General features: G+C 41.0%; 1 protein-coding gene across 6 annotated transcripts in view; it reads right to left on the minus strand.

The window, feature by feature from the left end:
• Window positions 1-1516: 1516 nt before the first annotated feature.
• Window positions 1517-15457, minus strand: part of LOC102194578 (disco-interacting protein 2 homolog A) — an 87837-nt gene continuing 73896 nt past the window's right edge. For 3 of the 6 annotated variants that reach the window (XM_013908360.1, XM_013908359.1, XM_013908357.1), the window contains 23 exons: window positions 15307-15421; window positions 14684-14823; window positions 14152-14288; window positions 13828-13908; window positions 12750-12877; window positions 12544-12658; window positions 12187-12388; window positions 11945-12054; window positions 10362-10442; window positions 9854-9971; window positions 9626-9747; window positions 9323-9434; window positions 9129-9238; window positions 8140-8270; window positions 7857-8025; window positions 7302-7472; window positions 6411-6440; window positions 5210-5271; window positions 4998-5055; window positions 4814-4888; window positions 3910-4084; window positions 3664-3787; window positions 1517-3510 (listed from right to left, as the gene is read on the minus strand). In XM_013908360.1, the coding sequence (XP_013763814.1) occupies window positions 3258-3510; window positions 3664-3787; window positions 3910-4084; window positions 4814-4888; window positions 4998-5055; window positions 5210-5271; window positions 6411-6440; window positions 7302-7472; window positions 7857-8025; window positions 8140-8270; window positions 9129-9238; window positions 9323-9434; window positions 9626-9747; window positions 9854-9971; window positions 10362-10442; window positions 11945-12054; window positions 12187-12388; window positions 12544-12658; window positions 12750-12877; window positions 13828-13908; window positions 14152-14288; window positions 14684-14823; window positions 15307-15421 (2819 nt within the window). In that variant the 3' untranslated portion in view covers window positions 1517-3257. The remainder of the gene's footprint in view (window positions 3511-3663; window positions 3788-3909; window positions 4085-4813; window positions 4889-4997; window positions 5056-5209; window positions 5272-6410; window positions 6441-7301; window positions 7473-7856; window positions 8026-8139; window positions 8271-9128; window positions 9239-9322; window positions 9435-9625; window positions 9748-9853; window positions 9972-10361; window positions 10443-11944; window positions 12055-12186; window positions 12389-12543; window positions 12659-12749; window positions 12878-13827; window positions 13909-14151; window positions 14289-14683; window positions 14824-15306; window positions 15422-15457) is intronic. The other 3 variants (XM_005723318.1, XM_013908358.1, XM_005723315.1) reach the window with 2 other exon arrangements.

A 15457-nucleotide genomic window follows, 5' to 3' on the forward strand; every position in this document is an offset into this window, starting at 1 on the left:
ACTTCTGGACCCACAATGAAAATGTCCCAAGGCCAGACAGAGAAGAGGCCAGACGCTGGTGTAGACAGGCTCGCTGCGATCTCAATGCAGCTCACAAAGACACTGGTGGAGGGAGCACAGAGTGGTGTCTGTTTAAGGTCCATCAAGCAGTAGAAAAGTCTCTCATAGCAGCATGCTATAAAAGAAATGGACAACGCCCCAACAGCAGCTCAATTTCAGCCACTGCTGCACAAGTTTCCCGCTACAGCCTCCAACTGAGAGATCTGCCTGAGATTGTGAAAAACCTGCAGACACTCGGAGTGGATCCCAAAAAGACTCAATATCCCAACTGCCATCCATATCCCCACATACCGAACGGACAATTCAGATCAGAGAATGAAATGCTGGCACTGAACAAGGCATCAGAGCTCCTTAATAAAATAGAAGCATATGTGAATTAAGGATTTAAAACAAGGTATTGGTCAGTGTAACTGTTTTTCTACATGTTAAAAGTAATGTAATGTAAAGTGTAAAACTGAAATATTATTTAACATCACAAAGAAAAAAGAAAACTTTTTTTATTTTACTTATTTGTCTCACTTCTCATACTCAGTACTCATTATTATGTTATGGTGTGCATGTATATGTAAACACACTGAAGAAAATTGTAAGTACTAAATTACTTTTTTTTGGATTCTTGTCATTTAAAGCTGCTTATTGGTGATATCGATATATTCTGTGTTATGAAAATGAAAACATCAGATGTTCTTTGTAAGTCTTGTTGACACTGTTGACTACTCTCTGAGATCAAAACAGTCACTCAGTGAATTTCTTACTGTTTGTTAAAAACCTGCCTTGGATCAATATACTCACTGTATGCTTGTAATGTAAATGCAAATATGCAGTTTTGGTGTTTTAAAGTTATGACTATTTGCTGAGAGACAGTATAACTACCGCATACTGATTTTTACTTGTATCCAGTTTTGTCTTCTGAAAAACTTAAAATCTTTAAACTTAAATCCACATTGCAATTGGGGAATTTTTGTTTTGTTTTCCTTTTTTTTTAAATATTTGCTAGCAGAAAGATCTGAAGAGGACCTTAAATGATGTCTTTAATCATTTCTCCTCCCATGTAATCGGGACTTTTTTGTCTGATTAGTTAAACAGACCAAATTCTCCCTCTTTAAGTGTTTCCAAGTCTGGTCATGTCTCTGGACATGCATGTGGATGGTTAGAAACAATATTTACCCTTAAATGTCAATGTGATATAAAAAAAAATGCATCTAGAGAGTCACGGACCAAAGATCTGATCAATAACAGACAAGCCACTCACTGTGGAAAACCTTAGCCATATTTATTTTATCCAACACTGTAACACTATGATAAAATAAGGAAAAGCCTAATAGGTTCCTTTATGTATTGGACAGATCTGTTAGAAACAGTAACAAGTGCTTCACTGTTTAACATCACTCCTAAAAACTGGTTTACTTTTTATGAACAACTGATCAGACGTTCAGTAATCAATGAAGAGAAAGGCTTCAAGTTAAAAGAACTTTTTTTATTCATTATGAAATCATGTTATGAAAATAATGACAACTAACCATATATCAGACAAATGCATCTTTCCATATGTTAACAACGTTTTGCTGTAAAGGCTGTGACATCTCCGCCGTCACCAGAGCATAACTGTGTTCTGTTTGTGCTTGGCGTGTACTTCACCTCATCCTGCTGTTGTTTCATACCATAAAAATGTCTACAAGGCTTTTCACGTCTCCTTCCAGTGTTTCCACATGAAAATCCTTTGCAAATAACCTTCTGTTTGTAAGGGAGAAGTTCACATATATACCAGATTTAGTCTTTGTGTTCTGCTTCCTGTTGTCTAATCCTTCAATCAATAATTTACACAAAATCTGTACATACTTACAGCAGGCTGATGCCTGTTTCTGAAGGGTTGTGCACATAGAAAAAAGAAGCAAGAAAGTTGACGTGATACGATGGGAGGTCTGGGTGTTATGAGCATATTAGACATTTGCCTTAAAACCCAACAACTTTCAGTCACTCAAAATGAGTCTGACATTCTGCAACAAAAGCCACACCCACTTCTTCCAGTCTTTTGCTATAAAACACACACTCGACACAGCTGACAGGGACGCACATTAAAATATTTATGGAATGAATGAGTGTGTGTTTGTAATGGCTGATGTTAGGATCAAGTATATTTATCTTAGCCAAAAAGATGCAAACCTTTGGGTACGATAAGAGCGAAATTTGCTATTTCTAACCTCCATCTGCATATTTACCCCCCCCCCCCCCCATATCCAACAGCTGATAAACTCCAGCTGGGACTGGAACAGACGTCTGAAAAAAATACTTAAGGCTTTTATCGTTTAGCACGTTATTCTTCGACTGATCGGCACTTACTGTATGCAGTCATTCATCTTTCACATCACTCATATTGCATTTTTGTTCACATAAAACTCTGTTACACATTTCAGAATTAGAAAACGATGAGACTGAGTTACCACAGCATTATGTGGAAGCTACTGGCACTACAAACTAAAGCACAAATGAGCGAGAAAAAAAATAACACGAACTGCTCCTCCTTCTCCTCGGACGCCGCTGCTGTGTGCTTCTTTATTGTTGCGATAACTTGATCTGTACTGAGCTGCAGAATAAAAATCTGGGGTTCATTTCAGGGTGCAGCTGCTCCTACAGGTGTAGCGGCAAATCCCGTGAAAAGCATCGGACCAGTAATGGTGCAGGAGGCTGAACATGAAACGCGTCGGAGGTCGTTCGAGTCAGGGTTTGGGTACTGGCATCAGTTCTCTTCTATGGCACAAGTGTTTGGCAAACACAGTTAACATTCAACATTTTTGAAATTGACAAAATAAATTATGTCAATGGCACACCGCTGTATCATACCGTAACCACCTGCTCTGCCGCTCTCAGCTGTCCTGGGTTTAGATGAGGTTTTGTCATACATACAAAACTCACTTCAATAACACAAGAATGCCCTTTAAAAAGTTATTTGCTGAGACCAGAAATTGAGAGAAACAGGCTTGAGGTTTGTGTCCAAGTTTTGCATCCATGTTTCTTTCACATTTTTCCTGCACGAGTAGAAAAAAAATAAGCGGGCAGATCGCTTTTGCACAACCGAAGCCATCCAGAGATCGAGCCTGCAACTGCTACAAGCCCCTGTAGATGCTTGTCCTGCTGTCTCCTGTAGTGTCATAAAGCCACATAGGGTAGTGGGGGTCAACCCTGCCACAATTAGCTCCTCACATGTTGTAAGCCACATATATGGGATCCAGCTGGTCAGCCAGGAATCCATCTCTGAGGTGCATGCGTTGTTTCTCCCCTCTGGAGTTGATGGGGATGACGCCGGGGTCTACCACCACCACCACCCCTACGATGAGGTAGTGCTCCTCCAGGACCACATTGGTGACCAGGGCCACCAGGTCGAGGGCCTCCTGCTCAGATCCCTCCAGTTCTACAACCACCACGAGCAGGTTGGTCCATGTGAACACCGCACTGGAGAGAGGAGGAGGAGGATGGTGGATGAAAGTAAATACAGAGAAGTCATGTAGAATTCATATTTCTTCGTCATTTTTTAAATTGATCAAGTAAATAAATCTCTGTTGTCATATTGACAACTAGCGACTAAAGGTGTTGTAGGTTTCTCACCATTCAGCTATGCTCTTGTGAGAACGGATAACAGAGGTCTCGATGTCAATTGGGTGATACCTCATCCCCCTCAGCTCCAGAGTCTCATCAAGAGAGCCCACCACATAGAGGGCGTCGTGACGCTCTGAGACACACAAACACCCACAGTCAGACTGTTCAGTTTACGTTTTGATGCTAGAAAATACTTAAATTAGCTTTCCGTGGAAAGATGCAGACTTTAAGTTAGACTAAGCATTGGTCACTCACCTCCGCTGGCATCGGTCAGCTCAGTGCGCCGCAGGAAGCCCAGGTAGCCGGTCCTTGCCCAGACTGTCTGAGTGTCCCCGAAGCTCAGCTTGGTGTTGAAGTGGTCAGCATGCAGCGCCTCCTCCCCATAAACTGTGTAGTATCCTGTGGCATTGTGGGGACTGCTCACCCAGATCTGATACACATATTAGTTACAATTGGTGACTGTTACATTCAGAAGCACACACTTTGCTCTTTCTTCTGGTCAAAGTTCTGAGGCGCTACAAACCCAATATGATGAGTCACAAGCTGCGTATTCCTCATGCTGATCCCATTAAAGGGTATCAAGTATAAAATCGGTGCCAAATCAACATACAGATCTATTTGTTGTGGTGACCTCTTGAAATAAGGGAGAAGCTGAAAGTACCCCTGCAAACTTGTTCCAAAAAAACCAAAAGCCAAGTAAATTAATCACATTAACGTTGAACTGCTGTTCAGCCTAAAAGGTCACTTTGTGTAGCTTTTACACAAATCTCAGCAAGATGTTTTAAAAAGCAGCACTGATATGTAAATAGACATTTGCTTCTACTGTGCTGAATGAATTCTGCTGCTAAAAATAAAAAAACAAAACACCTTAACACTAAGATGTTTTTAGGTTATTGCAGAAAGCGACTGTAACCTGCTTTAAAGGGGACTGAATAATAAGTGGTTTTTCTTATTGTCTAGAGGTTGCCTTAGAGAGTGGATGGACTGAGGGACTTCACCGAGGTCTAGTATAAGATAAATATGGATTATTTTAAACTGCGAATCATCCAAATCCAAATCTGGAGATGGAAACAAGCACAACAGGTTCCCTTTAAGCACACAGAAGACTGACTGACTGACTGACTGACTGACAGCTCTGCTCTCTTAAAAAACAACTCACCTCTCCTAGATGGGAGTCTCCCAAGGGTCCTTTAGTCTCCGTGTTTGCAATGATGACTTTTACTCCAGGGAGGATCTACAGCAGCAGACAGCCAGGACTCAAATTAACAAAAAAAGCCCTGGAAGCAGCAGCGTTACACACTATGTTGCTGTGTTTCAGTTCTTAGTTTTAAATTAGGCCGTACCTTTCCAGACTCCATCAGTGGCAGGCTGTGCGGTGACCCTCTCTCAACCAGGCGAACCCTGAAAAGACAAAGTGAGCAATGTCATATCCACTGTTTTTGTAAATATGACACGTAAATAAAGGAAAGAAAAAAACTTTGAGTACTAATTAGTTCAAAGTCGGGTCATGTTTTAAATGCATGTATATGAATGCATACTGTCACAGTGCTCCCACCTATCGTGCCGTAGTGCTCTCATGTCCACAAAAACTGTGGTGGGATCTGGTCCAGCTGTACCCTGGGGAAAAAAGAAAGAAACAAGCAGATCCAGATATGAGCCAATAACCTACGTGCTACAGCTGTGGCATTAACGCTGCATGTTGCTTAAGTGGAGTGGGGTTTGGAAGCTGATTATGAAACTACTGCTGACAAAGCAAGGGGCAGCCAGAAGCCAACCAGCCAGGCTGCGATAGTTAGGACTCTGGCAAAACCTGGGCCATGTAAACACAAATACCTCCATCACCTGCTCTGTGGGAAAACCTGGAACATTTATTTAAATTCTAAATAATAATGCTTATAAAAAATGACTCAACAAAGTCTAAACATCATTTGTTTTGATTAAAAATCAAAGTACTTCAGTGCAGCTGAATTCTAAGGGATTCATTTTTCAAGTGCTGATTACAGCTGTCACATATAGATCCCTTTGTGTGGGATTTGTCATCATTACCGCTGTGAGACTGGTCACAACAAATTATGTTTTCCATCACTCGCTTTGCCAGTCTACAGCCAGAGCACAAGCCAGCAATGAGTCGCTGCACCGAGGTCTGTGAGTCACAGCCAAACACAGAAAGCAGGATTCAGTTTACTAAGCAGAGCACGTCTACCTGAACGACCACCTGTCAGTAACATAAAGGTTCCTCAGAACATACATAAGTAATTCATTAGTCTATATACTGAAAACAAGATAAAAACAAAATATGGTAAATTTTAAATATGTTCAAAAAGCTGAAAAACATTTATATATCCTAAAAACTGAATAAAAAGACACACAAACAATTATGCCCTGTTAGTTTGTATAATATTGTGGATTGAAGTATGAAAGTACGACATAAACTCTACTGATTATACCCTAATTTACTGAGTCGCAGCAGAGTTCATGCAGCCAGCTCATTGTATTATGTGTGGATCATGTATCTAAACCTGCTGTAGAGCAATGATCAGGAGCCAGCTGATAGAAGCAGGACTCGGCTGAAATAAATAGCGATACAGAAGCTGAAGCTCATCGGGAAGAGAAAAAAAAACAAGCTAAGTGCTAAAAAAAATAGTGAACTGTGGCTAAGCATGACAAAACTTCATGCAAAATAAATGACAAACGTGAACACACAGAAACAGACAGACCAAGCAGCAGAGCAAACAGCCACTCTTATCACACAGTACCTGCTCAGCCAGTTTCCCTAACCTGTTGGGCTGACAGGACAGGGCAGGACAGATAAATAAAGAGATATATGTGTATGTATTCAGATACGTGGGCAACTCTCATACACACTCAGACACACACATAAATCATCAGGGACTGAAAAAAAAAAATAAAACTATAAAACAAAAGAACAAGACCAAAAACTGACAAAAGTCAAAGTCAAAACATGACTTATTTCACAGTTTTTATAAACTGGAACTAAATGTAAGATGAACCATTGCACTTTCTAAACTCTTCCTTAACATGCAGTGAGCTGGTAAATCAAGGTCTTGTATTTCACCCTTTAATTATCTAATAAAATAGTTTTATTTAATAAAAAGTTTTAAATGCCCCATGTTTTCCAGTTAAAGTGTTTTGGCTTGTGTTTCAGGGTGTGTACAGAGCTGCACTGCAGGAGCTAGAAAAAAATAACCAACCAGTTAAATAAACGAGGAAATGAAATCCATCGGTTAGAGATAAAATAAACAAAGCTGTCTGCAGAGACAAAAAACAACTGGACTGCGTAGCAGTTTTCTAATCGAATCTTCATTTTTGATGGATTTATGATGAATTCTAATTAACTTTTTCAGTTTCTTTACATCGATACATCAATAATTACATCTTGTTGCCTTTTATTCTTCTCAGCTAATGCAAGCATCCACAAACTTTCCAAGTTCAACATCACTAACATTGATGCTTTTATGAAGTGCTGTCAAACCGACACCGCACAAGAATTTCATTAACATCTTTGCCATGAATCTTTGCCCAGATTCATTGCCTGCTTTGGCTCTAAAACACTGACATTCATTCATTCTGAACTTTTCCCAGCCTTCCCCCTTTCGCTTCTAATTTTCCTTGACCAGTGGGCCTACCTGCAAACAGATCGCTACGTTCACCCTGCAGCCGAAGGTGGTGCTCACAGCTCTCGGTGAAAGCCCCAGGTCTTTGAAGATCTTCGAGAAGGACTGAGTGAGGGCTATGCGGGGCCTTTCCTCTGCTACCACCATGCAGGTACGCACACAGGACAGGTTCACATTTCTCAGCTGGATATGGGGGGAAAAAGAAGATCAGCATCAGCAAAACCTACGAACTTGAGAGTGATAAGATTATTTTGGTCTTTGCAGAAAAAAGGAGAAAAATCGTTTCTGTGTTCTAATATTAATAATTATTTTTATTAGGCATCTATTAGATCACAGACAGACCAGTCTTAAGTGCTGCAGACAGTAATCAGCAGGCAGACACGGAGCAGTGAAGTGCTTCACCATTGAGTACCCTCACTTTGTCTTGATAATTATGGCGCTGGTGCAACAGCACCGCAGGGAAAAGGACTATTTGAAAAGAATCACTTCAACTTTGTGCAAGAAAAACGCTGTGGTTTGTTGTTTCCCCTCAGTGACACTGTTCAACAGCTGAAGAGACAAACTGACCCGCAGTGCTTCTGTCTGTGAACCCAGTCCTTTGGTGCACATCTCCATGACTGAGTACGAGCAGAACGTGACGCGCACTTTGTACTGGCTGACGGCTGCAAGCCACAGAGATGCGTTGCTCTCCAACTCCAGCGGTGGAACCAGGATCGACTGATGGCCCGAGTACACACTGAAACAAGAAGATGCAGGCGAGAGAATAAACAGGAATCCACAGAAAGAAAAGATAATAATCTGTGTCCAGATTTTCAAATGTTACTGGTGGTCGTTTGTTGAGAGCCCCTACCTGCACAGGCACCAGAGAGCAAAGCCCAGGCCGCAGTACGGGTCCAGACAGATGGCGATCTGCCGGGATGGGTAGAGCTCACACTGCAGCTTAATGGAGCGACACAAGGCACTGGTGGCAGCATGAGACATCTAGAAGAGACAATATGACATAAAAAAAAGAAAAGACTGGGCGCTGCAGTAACATTCAGGGATTCATTACTTCACAGCAGACTAAGAACCTTTTAAGCCTTTACTGTTGTCCTATAAAATCAATCATAACTCCAGAATGTGCTGAAGTTCACCCAGTCAAACATGCCGTTTGTTCCTCTTTTTAATTAGACTTGCAAATCTGTCAAATAGGACTTCATAGGGTTTTTTTTGTAGTTCATTTCATTTATAGGCAAGTATCTGAATCCAGTTTTTCCAAATTAAGTGTGAACAAGAGGTACAGCTAATGTTAAAATGTCCTGCGACCTGACACTGAATTCAAGAAAAGTGCTTAAAATCAAGGACTTCAAACCTTACTTTCTTTATATACCCTTCAAAAGATCAAATGTGCTTTTTATTGCCTCTTGAGTAGATTGTTGTAGTTAGTTACATGTCTGATAGGTACTAACATCCTGGGAAAAGGGGTTTTAAAGGGGGAAATTAGTCTCCTGATATATATGTCTAAAGATAAGCATTTGCCACCTTTTCTGATAATGATACACTTGATATCTGTTTGTAACAGGATTAATTGTAAAATCTTATTCATGAGTGCCTTAATGGGCTAGCCTCAGATTATCCCCATCACTCTCACGTGGTGGTCGTCTCTGGTCATTTGCTTAGGTCACTGGACCAACAGCTCTTCGTAGTCCCAAGATCCCACCTAGAACTTCATAAGCGTTTTCAGTTCCAGCTCTGAAACATCCTACCCCTCCATTTCAAGGTGTGCATTAACAGGAACAAAAAGAGGCAATATGATGGCAACATGTGAATCTACTGAACCAGACAGTTCCTTCAACATACTTTGACCCCTGCCAGGATGCCTGTCGTGGACACACTGAAGTCCAGGTAAGCCAGCATCTCTGGGGTTGGGGGCTTGTACATCTGGGGGCTCTTCTTCCTGGGGAGATCATCTGCAGGATGAAGAATGAGCGAATTAGGAGAACGCTCACTGCAGAAATTGATATTAAGCATTTGAGTGTGTGTACATAAATTACCAGTGTCCAGCACGGTGGGCCAGCTCTTGATGTCCACAGCAGCAGCAGCTTCTTTGGATTTCAGCAGCTTCGTTATTGCTTGGGTTGTCAGGATGCACACTGACTTGCTGACCTTTACCACAGATAGTAGAATCTAACTACATATGTTGTGTTGCTGTTCATGTTTTCTATTAGACAGTAAAGCGTTGCTAACAGAGCACAAATACATCTGAAGATCACTGACTTTAATGTATTTTTTAATGCATACAATCCACATTGACTGCCATAAGCACTTGATGTGTCCCCAAACAGCCTCTGCGTTACCTCAACGATCATTTTGACGGTGGGCAGAGTGGTGGCCAGGTTCTGTGGATGCGGCGGTCTGACGGTGACCGGCACACAGCCAGCGTACAGGCAGCCGTAGAAAGTGGCAATCAGGTCAATTCCTGCACATAATGTTTGTTTATATATATTTTTTCTCTTAAACCTAATGGAGTGAGGATGTTTTAAAAGGTCAAGAAGCACAGGGCAGCGGATGTTTTTTTTTTTTACCTGGCGGATAGACGAGTGCTACGTGGTCTCCAGTGTTCAGGCGTCCCATCAGAGCTGCTGCCACTCGCTCTGCTCGCTTGTGCAGCTGCAGACAGGAAGCTGAGCTGGACACTGTGCCCTGACGAGAAAGCACAAGAGTAACATATATCTGCACCGTTCTCTTTATTTAATTCACCATCATCAAGATTTATCAGTCCATAAATGTCTAACAAGCTAACTTTGCATTACAACTTTTTTTCTTTCCTCTTATGAAAACTTGAGTTGCAGGAGTTTTGCATCACTTTAATGAAGTATCTTTATTCATGACTCACTTAATTAAACTGAATCAGGGTAACAGATAAACCTGAGACAACAATCTTTTTTTGTAAAAAGGTTTTAAACTGAATTTCAAGGAAATTTACTGTAATAACACATCAGTGTTACTACCTTCAAAACCACATTCTATTTAGAGATCTTTCTATTGATCAAATTTGATCTTTCTTAAGTCAAACCCCAGTACAGACAATACCTTAGCATTGAGAACCAGAAACAGAGGATGGTCTGGAGTGGCCTGAGCTCTCCACTGTAGCACATCCTGAATGTAGAGGAACTAAAGGAAGAAAACACAAAATTAACTACAAAGATATCAAAGTGTCACACAGAAATATCTTGTCTCACTTAATAAATGGTTTTAAATATTGTTGCATAATAAGACAAGGCTGTTTTTGCACATGAATAAGAAACATTTAAGGGGTAGAGCACATGTGCAGATGATGATCAAAAGGCAAAAAGGTGTAATGCATGATGGGAAAACAATCTGAGTTATGTGATGCCTGTGTTTTTTGCAGAAGGGAAGGCCATCTCTCAGTTGCATGTACACTCAAAAAAATTATTCATTGGATGAACGTAATTTTATCTTGCCACTTATATTCCATCTAAACAAATCATGTTATATTAATCCATCTTGGTTGTGTTGTGTCAACACGATATATGTGTGTAGGTTTAACATAATATTAACATTAACATTCAATTAATTTGACTTTTGTTCAATCAACATGTTTGCACCACGTTAGTCTAATTAAATTTATTTAAATTCATCTTATATTGTTTAAACACTTTGGCACATCAAAAGTCAGTCTTGTCACATGAACTAGTAAAATATTTGTTTCTTACACCAATGATAATCTTGTTGAATGAATGAAATGTAACTTATGTCTGTAGTACATGTTGTATTCATATTACATAATGTTCAACAAAAAAATTTGTTTTACAGCAACTTCCAATCCACCCATCTTCTTATCTTTATCTGGGCTGTGGAAGTGATAGGGTAACAGGGCCAGGGTACAGACTGGACAGGTCACTAGTCTATCATACAGAGACAAACAACCATTTGCACTTCAACACATTTGGGTAATTTAGAATAACCAGCTACCCTTACAACTGCATGACCTTTAACTGTGGAGGAAACCAGAATACACAGAGAACCCACTGCAAACTTCGCCACATTGTGGATTTGAACCCAGGATCTTCTTGCTCTGAGGCAACAGCACGAACCACCATGGCATTAATCTGTCAATACAGTCTTAACAAAAGTAGGAAAGCTATGCTTGATGATGCTTTATGTCGTTGTCCTTGACAAGTTCAACCATAAGAAATAGTAGCAGCATACACGTGATGTGGTTGTCTGCCTCTTGTAACCCCAGTGATTTTCCTGTGGTTTGACATCTAATGTGATCTTGTGAATTTAGCGAGTCGACTCAAAAAAATGAAATTGGGTGGTTGTTACATGCACAAGATCCAGACTTGTAATTTGAACTAAATAATTCCATGTTTCTATGGTGAACGTAATTAAATCATGTAGCATCTGCATGAAATTCAGCAACTTAATTTGTTCTTGTTGAGATGACATCATACAATCTAGTAAGAGTGGCTGGATCCAGGCAACTCGTCTTTGTAACATCCGTGCTGTTCAATTTCCTGACTGAGGTTGTCCAACCAACTGAAGAGCACATACATCTAGACTCAGATTTCTCCCTCAGGTGTGGATCCTTACCTGTGTCTGCAGTGTGTGAGCAGAGGTGTGGCATGGATGAAATGAGGATGACTATCTACCTTACGTGCCTGGTCATTGTCCTCCAGCTGTCCCAAGTCTCTCCCGCAGGCTTGTGCTATCCTCTTGCCTGCCACCAAGTTGCCCACTATCATAGAAGCAGGACCAACCTCTGTCCAGCACAACCAAAGCATCATCATCATACATCTCAGTGAAGTTAGCACCAAAAATCATTTTAAGGCAAACATATTGGAATAATTATTGTTGTGTTTTTGATCTCAGAGTGAGGTGTCTTGTGGTCTACCTGGCTGTTTCTGTCTCGGCTTGGGCAGGTTAGTGACGCATGTGTGAGGGCACATAAGGACATTGCAGGGGTGTAAAGCACCCTCCAGGAAGCGCTGCTTGGTCTCAGATATATGGATGCCGCCGAGGGGAGCCTTAGGAAGCGTGTTAGCAGGTACCAGAGCCAGGCAGTACACCCCAACCTGATGGATGCTGTCTATGGCCTGAAAACAAACAGCGAGGTTACACAAAGCTGTCAAGTGACGACTTTTACAGTGCCTGCTTTATATTTTTTTTGGTAAAGTTTGAGATTCATTTATTATTTTATAAACATGTAAATTCAAAAATAAACCAGATCAAAACAAAAAATATTGAGGACCTGGAGGACACGGCTCATCCACTGGAAGCTGTCTTCCTCTGAGGCGTCTGGCCTCTGCTCTGCCACCACGACGATCCTCTCGTCGTGCAGTACAGACACAGAAAACACTGCGATCCTGGGGAGCAAAGCAACACCGTCACAAACTGGCTGTCCTGCTCAACAAGAAGTGCAAACTTTCACAATTTCCATGCCGCTTCCTCCTTTACCTTCCCCTGTACACAAACTTCATGGGCTCCACGGCCAGCGCTGTGGCAACTACGTCATCAGCGTTATGTCTCCGCCCACTGACGACCATCAGTCCATCCATCTTTCCCACGACAAACACAAGGCTGTCCTGGAAAGAGTCACAAAAGTTCATATGGTGATCCGCACAACACACGAGCTCCTGGTGCAAAGAAATCTGAATGCCTCAAAAGGTTTACAGACGTCTTATAAACTATCATCAAACTCTTCATCCAGGAGCTGTCATGTCCTCAAAGGGAAAACAATTATGCTTTAAACTCGGAAATTAAAAAAACATCACCATTTGTCAAGTGATAATGACACTGGTATGATCATCTCCACGATTTTAACAAATAAACTCAGGTCAGCTCCATCTTTCACTGGTTTGAAAGTCTATAAACACAAAAGCAATCCTTCAAAATAAAGAGATTTCCATTTCTTTCTTTCTTTCTTTTGAAACTGCTGAATAATCCACTTCAGAAATAATGCTGCCTAAAGGGAGTTCAGTGAAATATCCTAAAAGAAAAATTAATCTTTTAGACTAAAATCAAATGCCATAGCCTCAGAGACCGTTTTCTTCAATTCTGTGAGCAGATTAAATTAAAATACGGACAAATACCTGCAACAATTACAGAGATGATTGGTCTTTGCGCATTGACTGGATGGACCCTTTAACTGGGCAATCTAATGTTGCAAATAGTTAGTTTAGTTAGTAAAACATTTGCATATTTGTTACTAAACTCACTGTTGACTAACAACCACTAACACAAACCATTGAGAGTCTTCCTGAGTAATTTAGAAAATCACAAACCAGAGTAGAGGCAACAAGATGGTAAAACTGACAATATCACATGTGGCGCTTCATGCTGATTATTTCTGACAGATATTAATATCTGTTCTATTAAGCAGAAAAACCCATTATCATTATTTTTATTTTTTGCTGCCAGAACTGTCACAGAGGTACTAGAGATCTGAAAGGACAGTTAAAATGTACCTGTGTAAAGCTGTAAGACTGACATTAAATCAAAGGAAGGTTAAAAGGAAATCAAAAGAGGAACTTACTGGCCCTACAAAGCCCAGCAGTGAGGTTCTAGTGAAAGGTCGGCCACTGATCGGGATCCCAGACGGTGTTACAGGGACAGTCTGCAAGAAGATACAACACTATTAAAACCAAACATCAAAACAAACAGATACTGCCTTCACTTAATAGAAGTCCAATCAGATGATGACTCATTTAATTTTAGTGCTATCAATTAAGAAGATTTTTAGAAATGTGGTGCTATTACACTGCACATATGAAGTGACACTCATGAATAATAAGATTAGGAGAAAAGCGCCGAATCCTTTGTCACACCTGACCACTTACAGAAATAACGAAACACCAACCTCAAAGATGTTCTTGGTCATGCCTGGGAGGCCGTAGTAAGCGACACCGGTGCTGCCTGAGCTCACGCAGATCTCTCCGACCTCGTCTGTCTGACAGAGATAAGGTATTCCCTCGGCTCGCACCACACAGACCAAGGCTGGAAATGCAAAATGGACACAGAAGGATGGGCACAAGGAAGAATGAGTCATAAGGTCAATATTTAAATCGATTCCAAGATCCCGGTTTGCATTAAGCTTTTCAAAAACTTCTATGAAACACTTCGAAAAGTTCAAACAGTAAAATTTGGTAAATAATTTCATTTAAGTTGGATGTGGTGATTTATTGGTGATGCGTTTAAAATGTTGTTTTAAAAGAGGCTTTTAAGGTGAATATTTTGCTACAAGCACTTTTATATGGTTAGATATTTCAGTGTCAGCATGTACACTTTTTTTTTTAATTTTTGAAAATCTCCTTTTTCTCAACCTTCTTCAAAATCAGTATTTTAGTCATTAACATCAGTAAAATGTTAATAATGTGCATGGTATACTGTACCTCCAGGCATGACCTGTCCCACATCCTGCACTGTAAGAACAGAGAGTTTCTCCTCAGTATCCACACGGATCACCCCATGACTCAGCCCACCCATGGACAGCACCGCCTTCCCGGGAGGAGGAACCCCCATTTCTGGAGGTCTGCGGGACACACAGTCATGCTATTACTTAAGCCATACTATCACTTAAATTCTTCCTTTTCTGCTTACGGCAGTCAGACTGAGCCATCTACTGGTGTAGTACAGTGACAGCAGTACTAACACTTAAAAAGAAGATGTGAACTGGTTCTGGAGAAATTTAATGACTCTGTGGCTCCATTACATTTCTTAACTCTTGCATATATTTAAATTTGCATTTCTCTCACTAAAAATAGTGCCAGCTTTTCTACTTGAAGCATTTTCTTGCCTCCCAATCCGTCTGGCATCGTAATCCTCCTCCAAAACTGAGCTTCACAATTAGCAGAAAGCTGTGAGACTCTACAGTCTGCGCTGTGATCAACAGAACAAATCTCCCTTCCTCCCTGCAGGAACCAGCTGATGTTGCAAGCATGGTGTGACATAACAGCAGCACAGAAAGCCAAAGAGGCTGCTTTTGTTCTCGTCAGGTGCAGTAACGGAAGCGCACCTGCGGATGGCGACAGTCATTGCTTCTGAAGAGCTGGCACATGGACAGATCACCTCAGGTCGCAGCCCACGTGACTGAAACACGTTGAGGAAGGCATCGCAGGAGGATATCGACCCTGGGGTAACACACACACACACACGCGCGCACACAC

This window comes from Pundamilia nyererei, unplaced genomic scaffold (assembly GCF_000239375.1).
Source record: "Pundamilia nyererei isolate P.nyererei 1_Seehausen unplaced genomic scaffold, PunNye1.0 scaffold00009, whole genome shotgun sequence".
NCBI classification, from domain to species: domain Eukaryota; kingdom Metazoa; phylum Chordata; class Actinopteri; order Cichliformes; family Cichlidae; genus Pundamilia; species Pundamilia nyererei.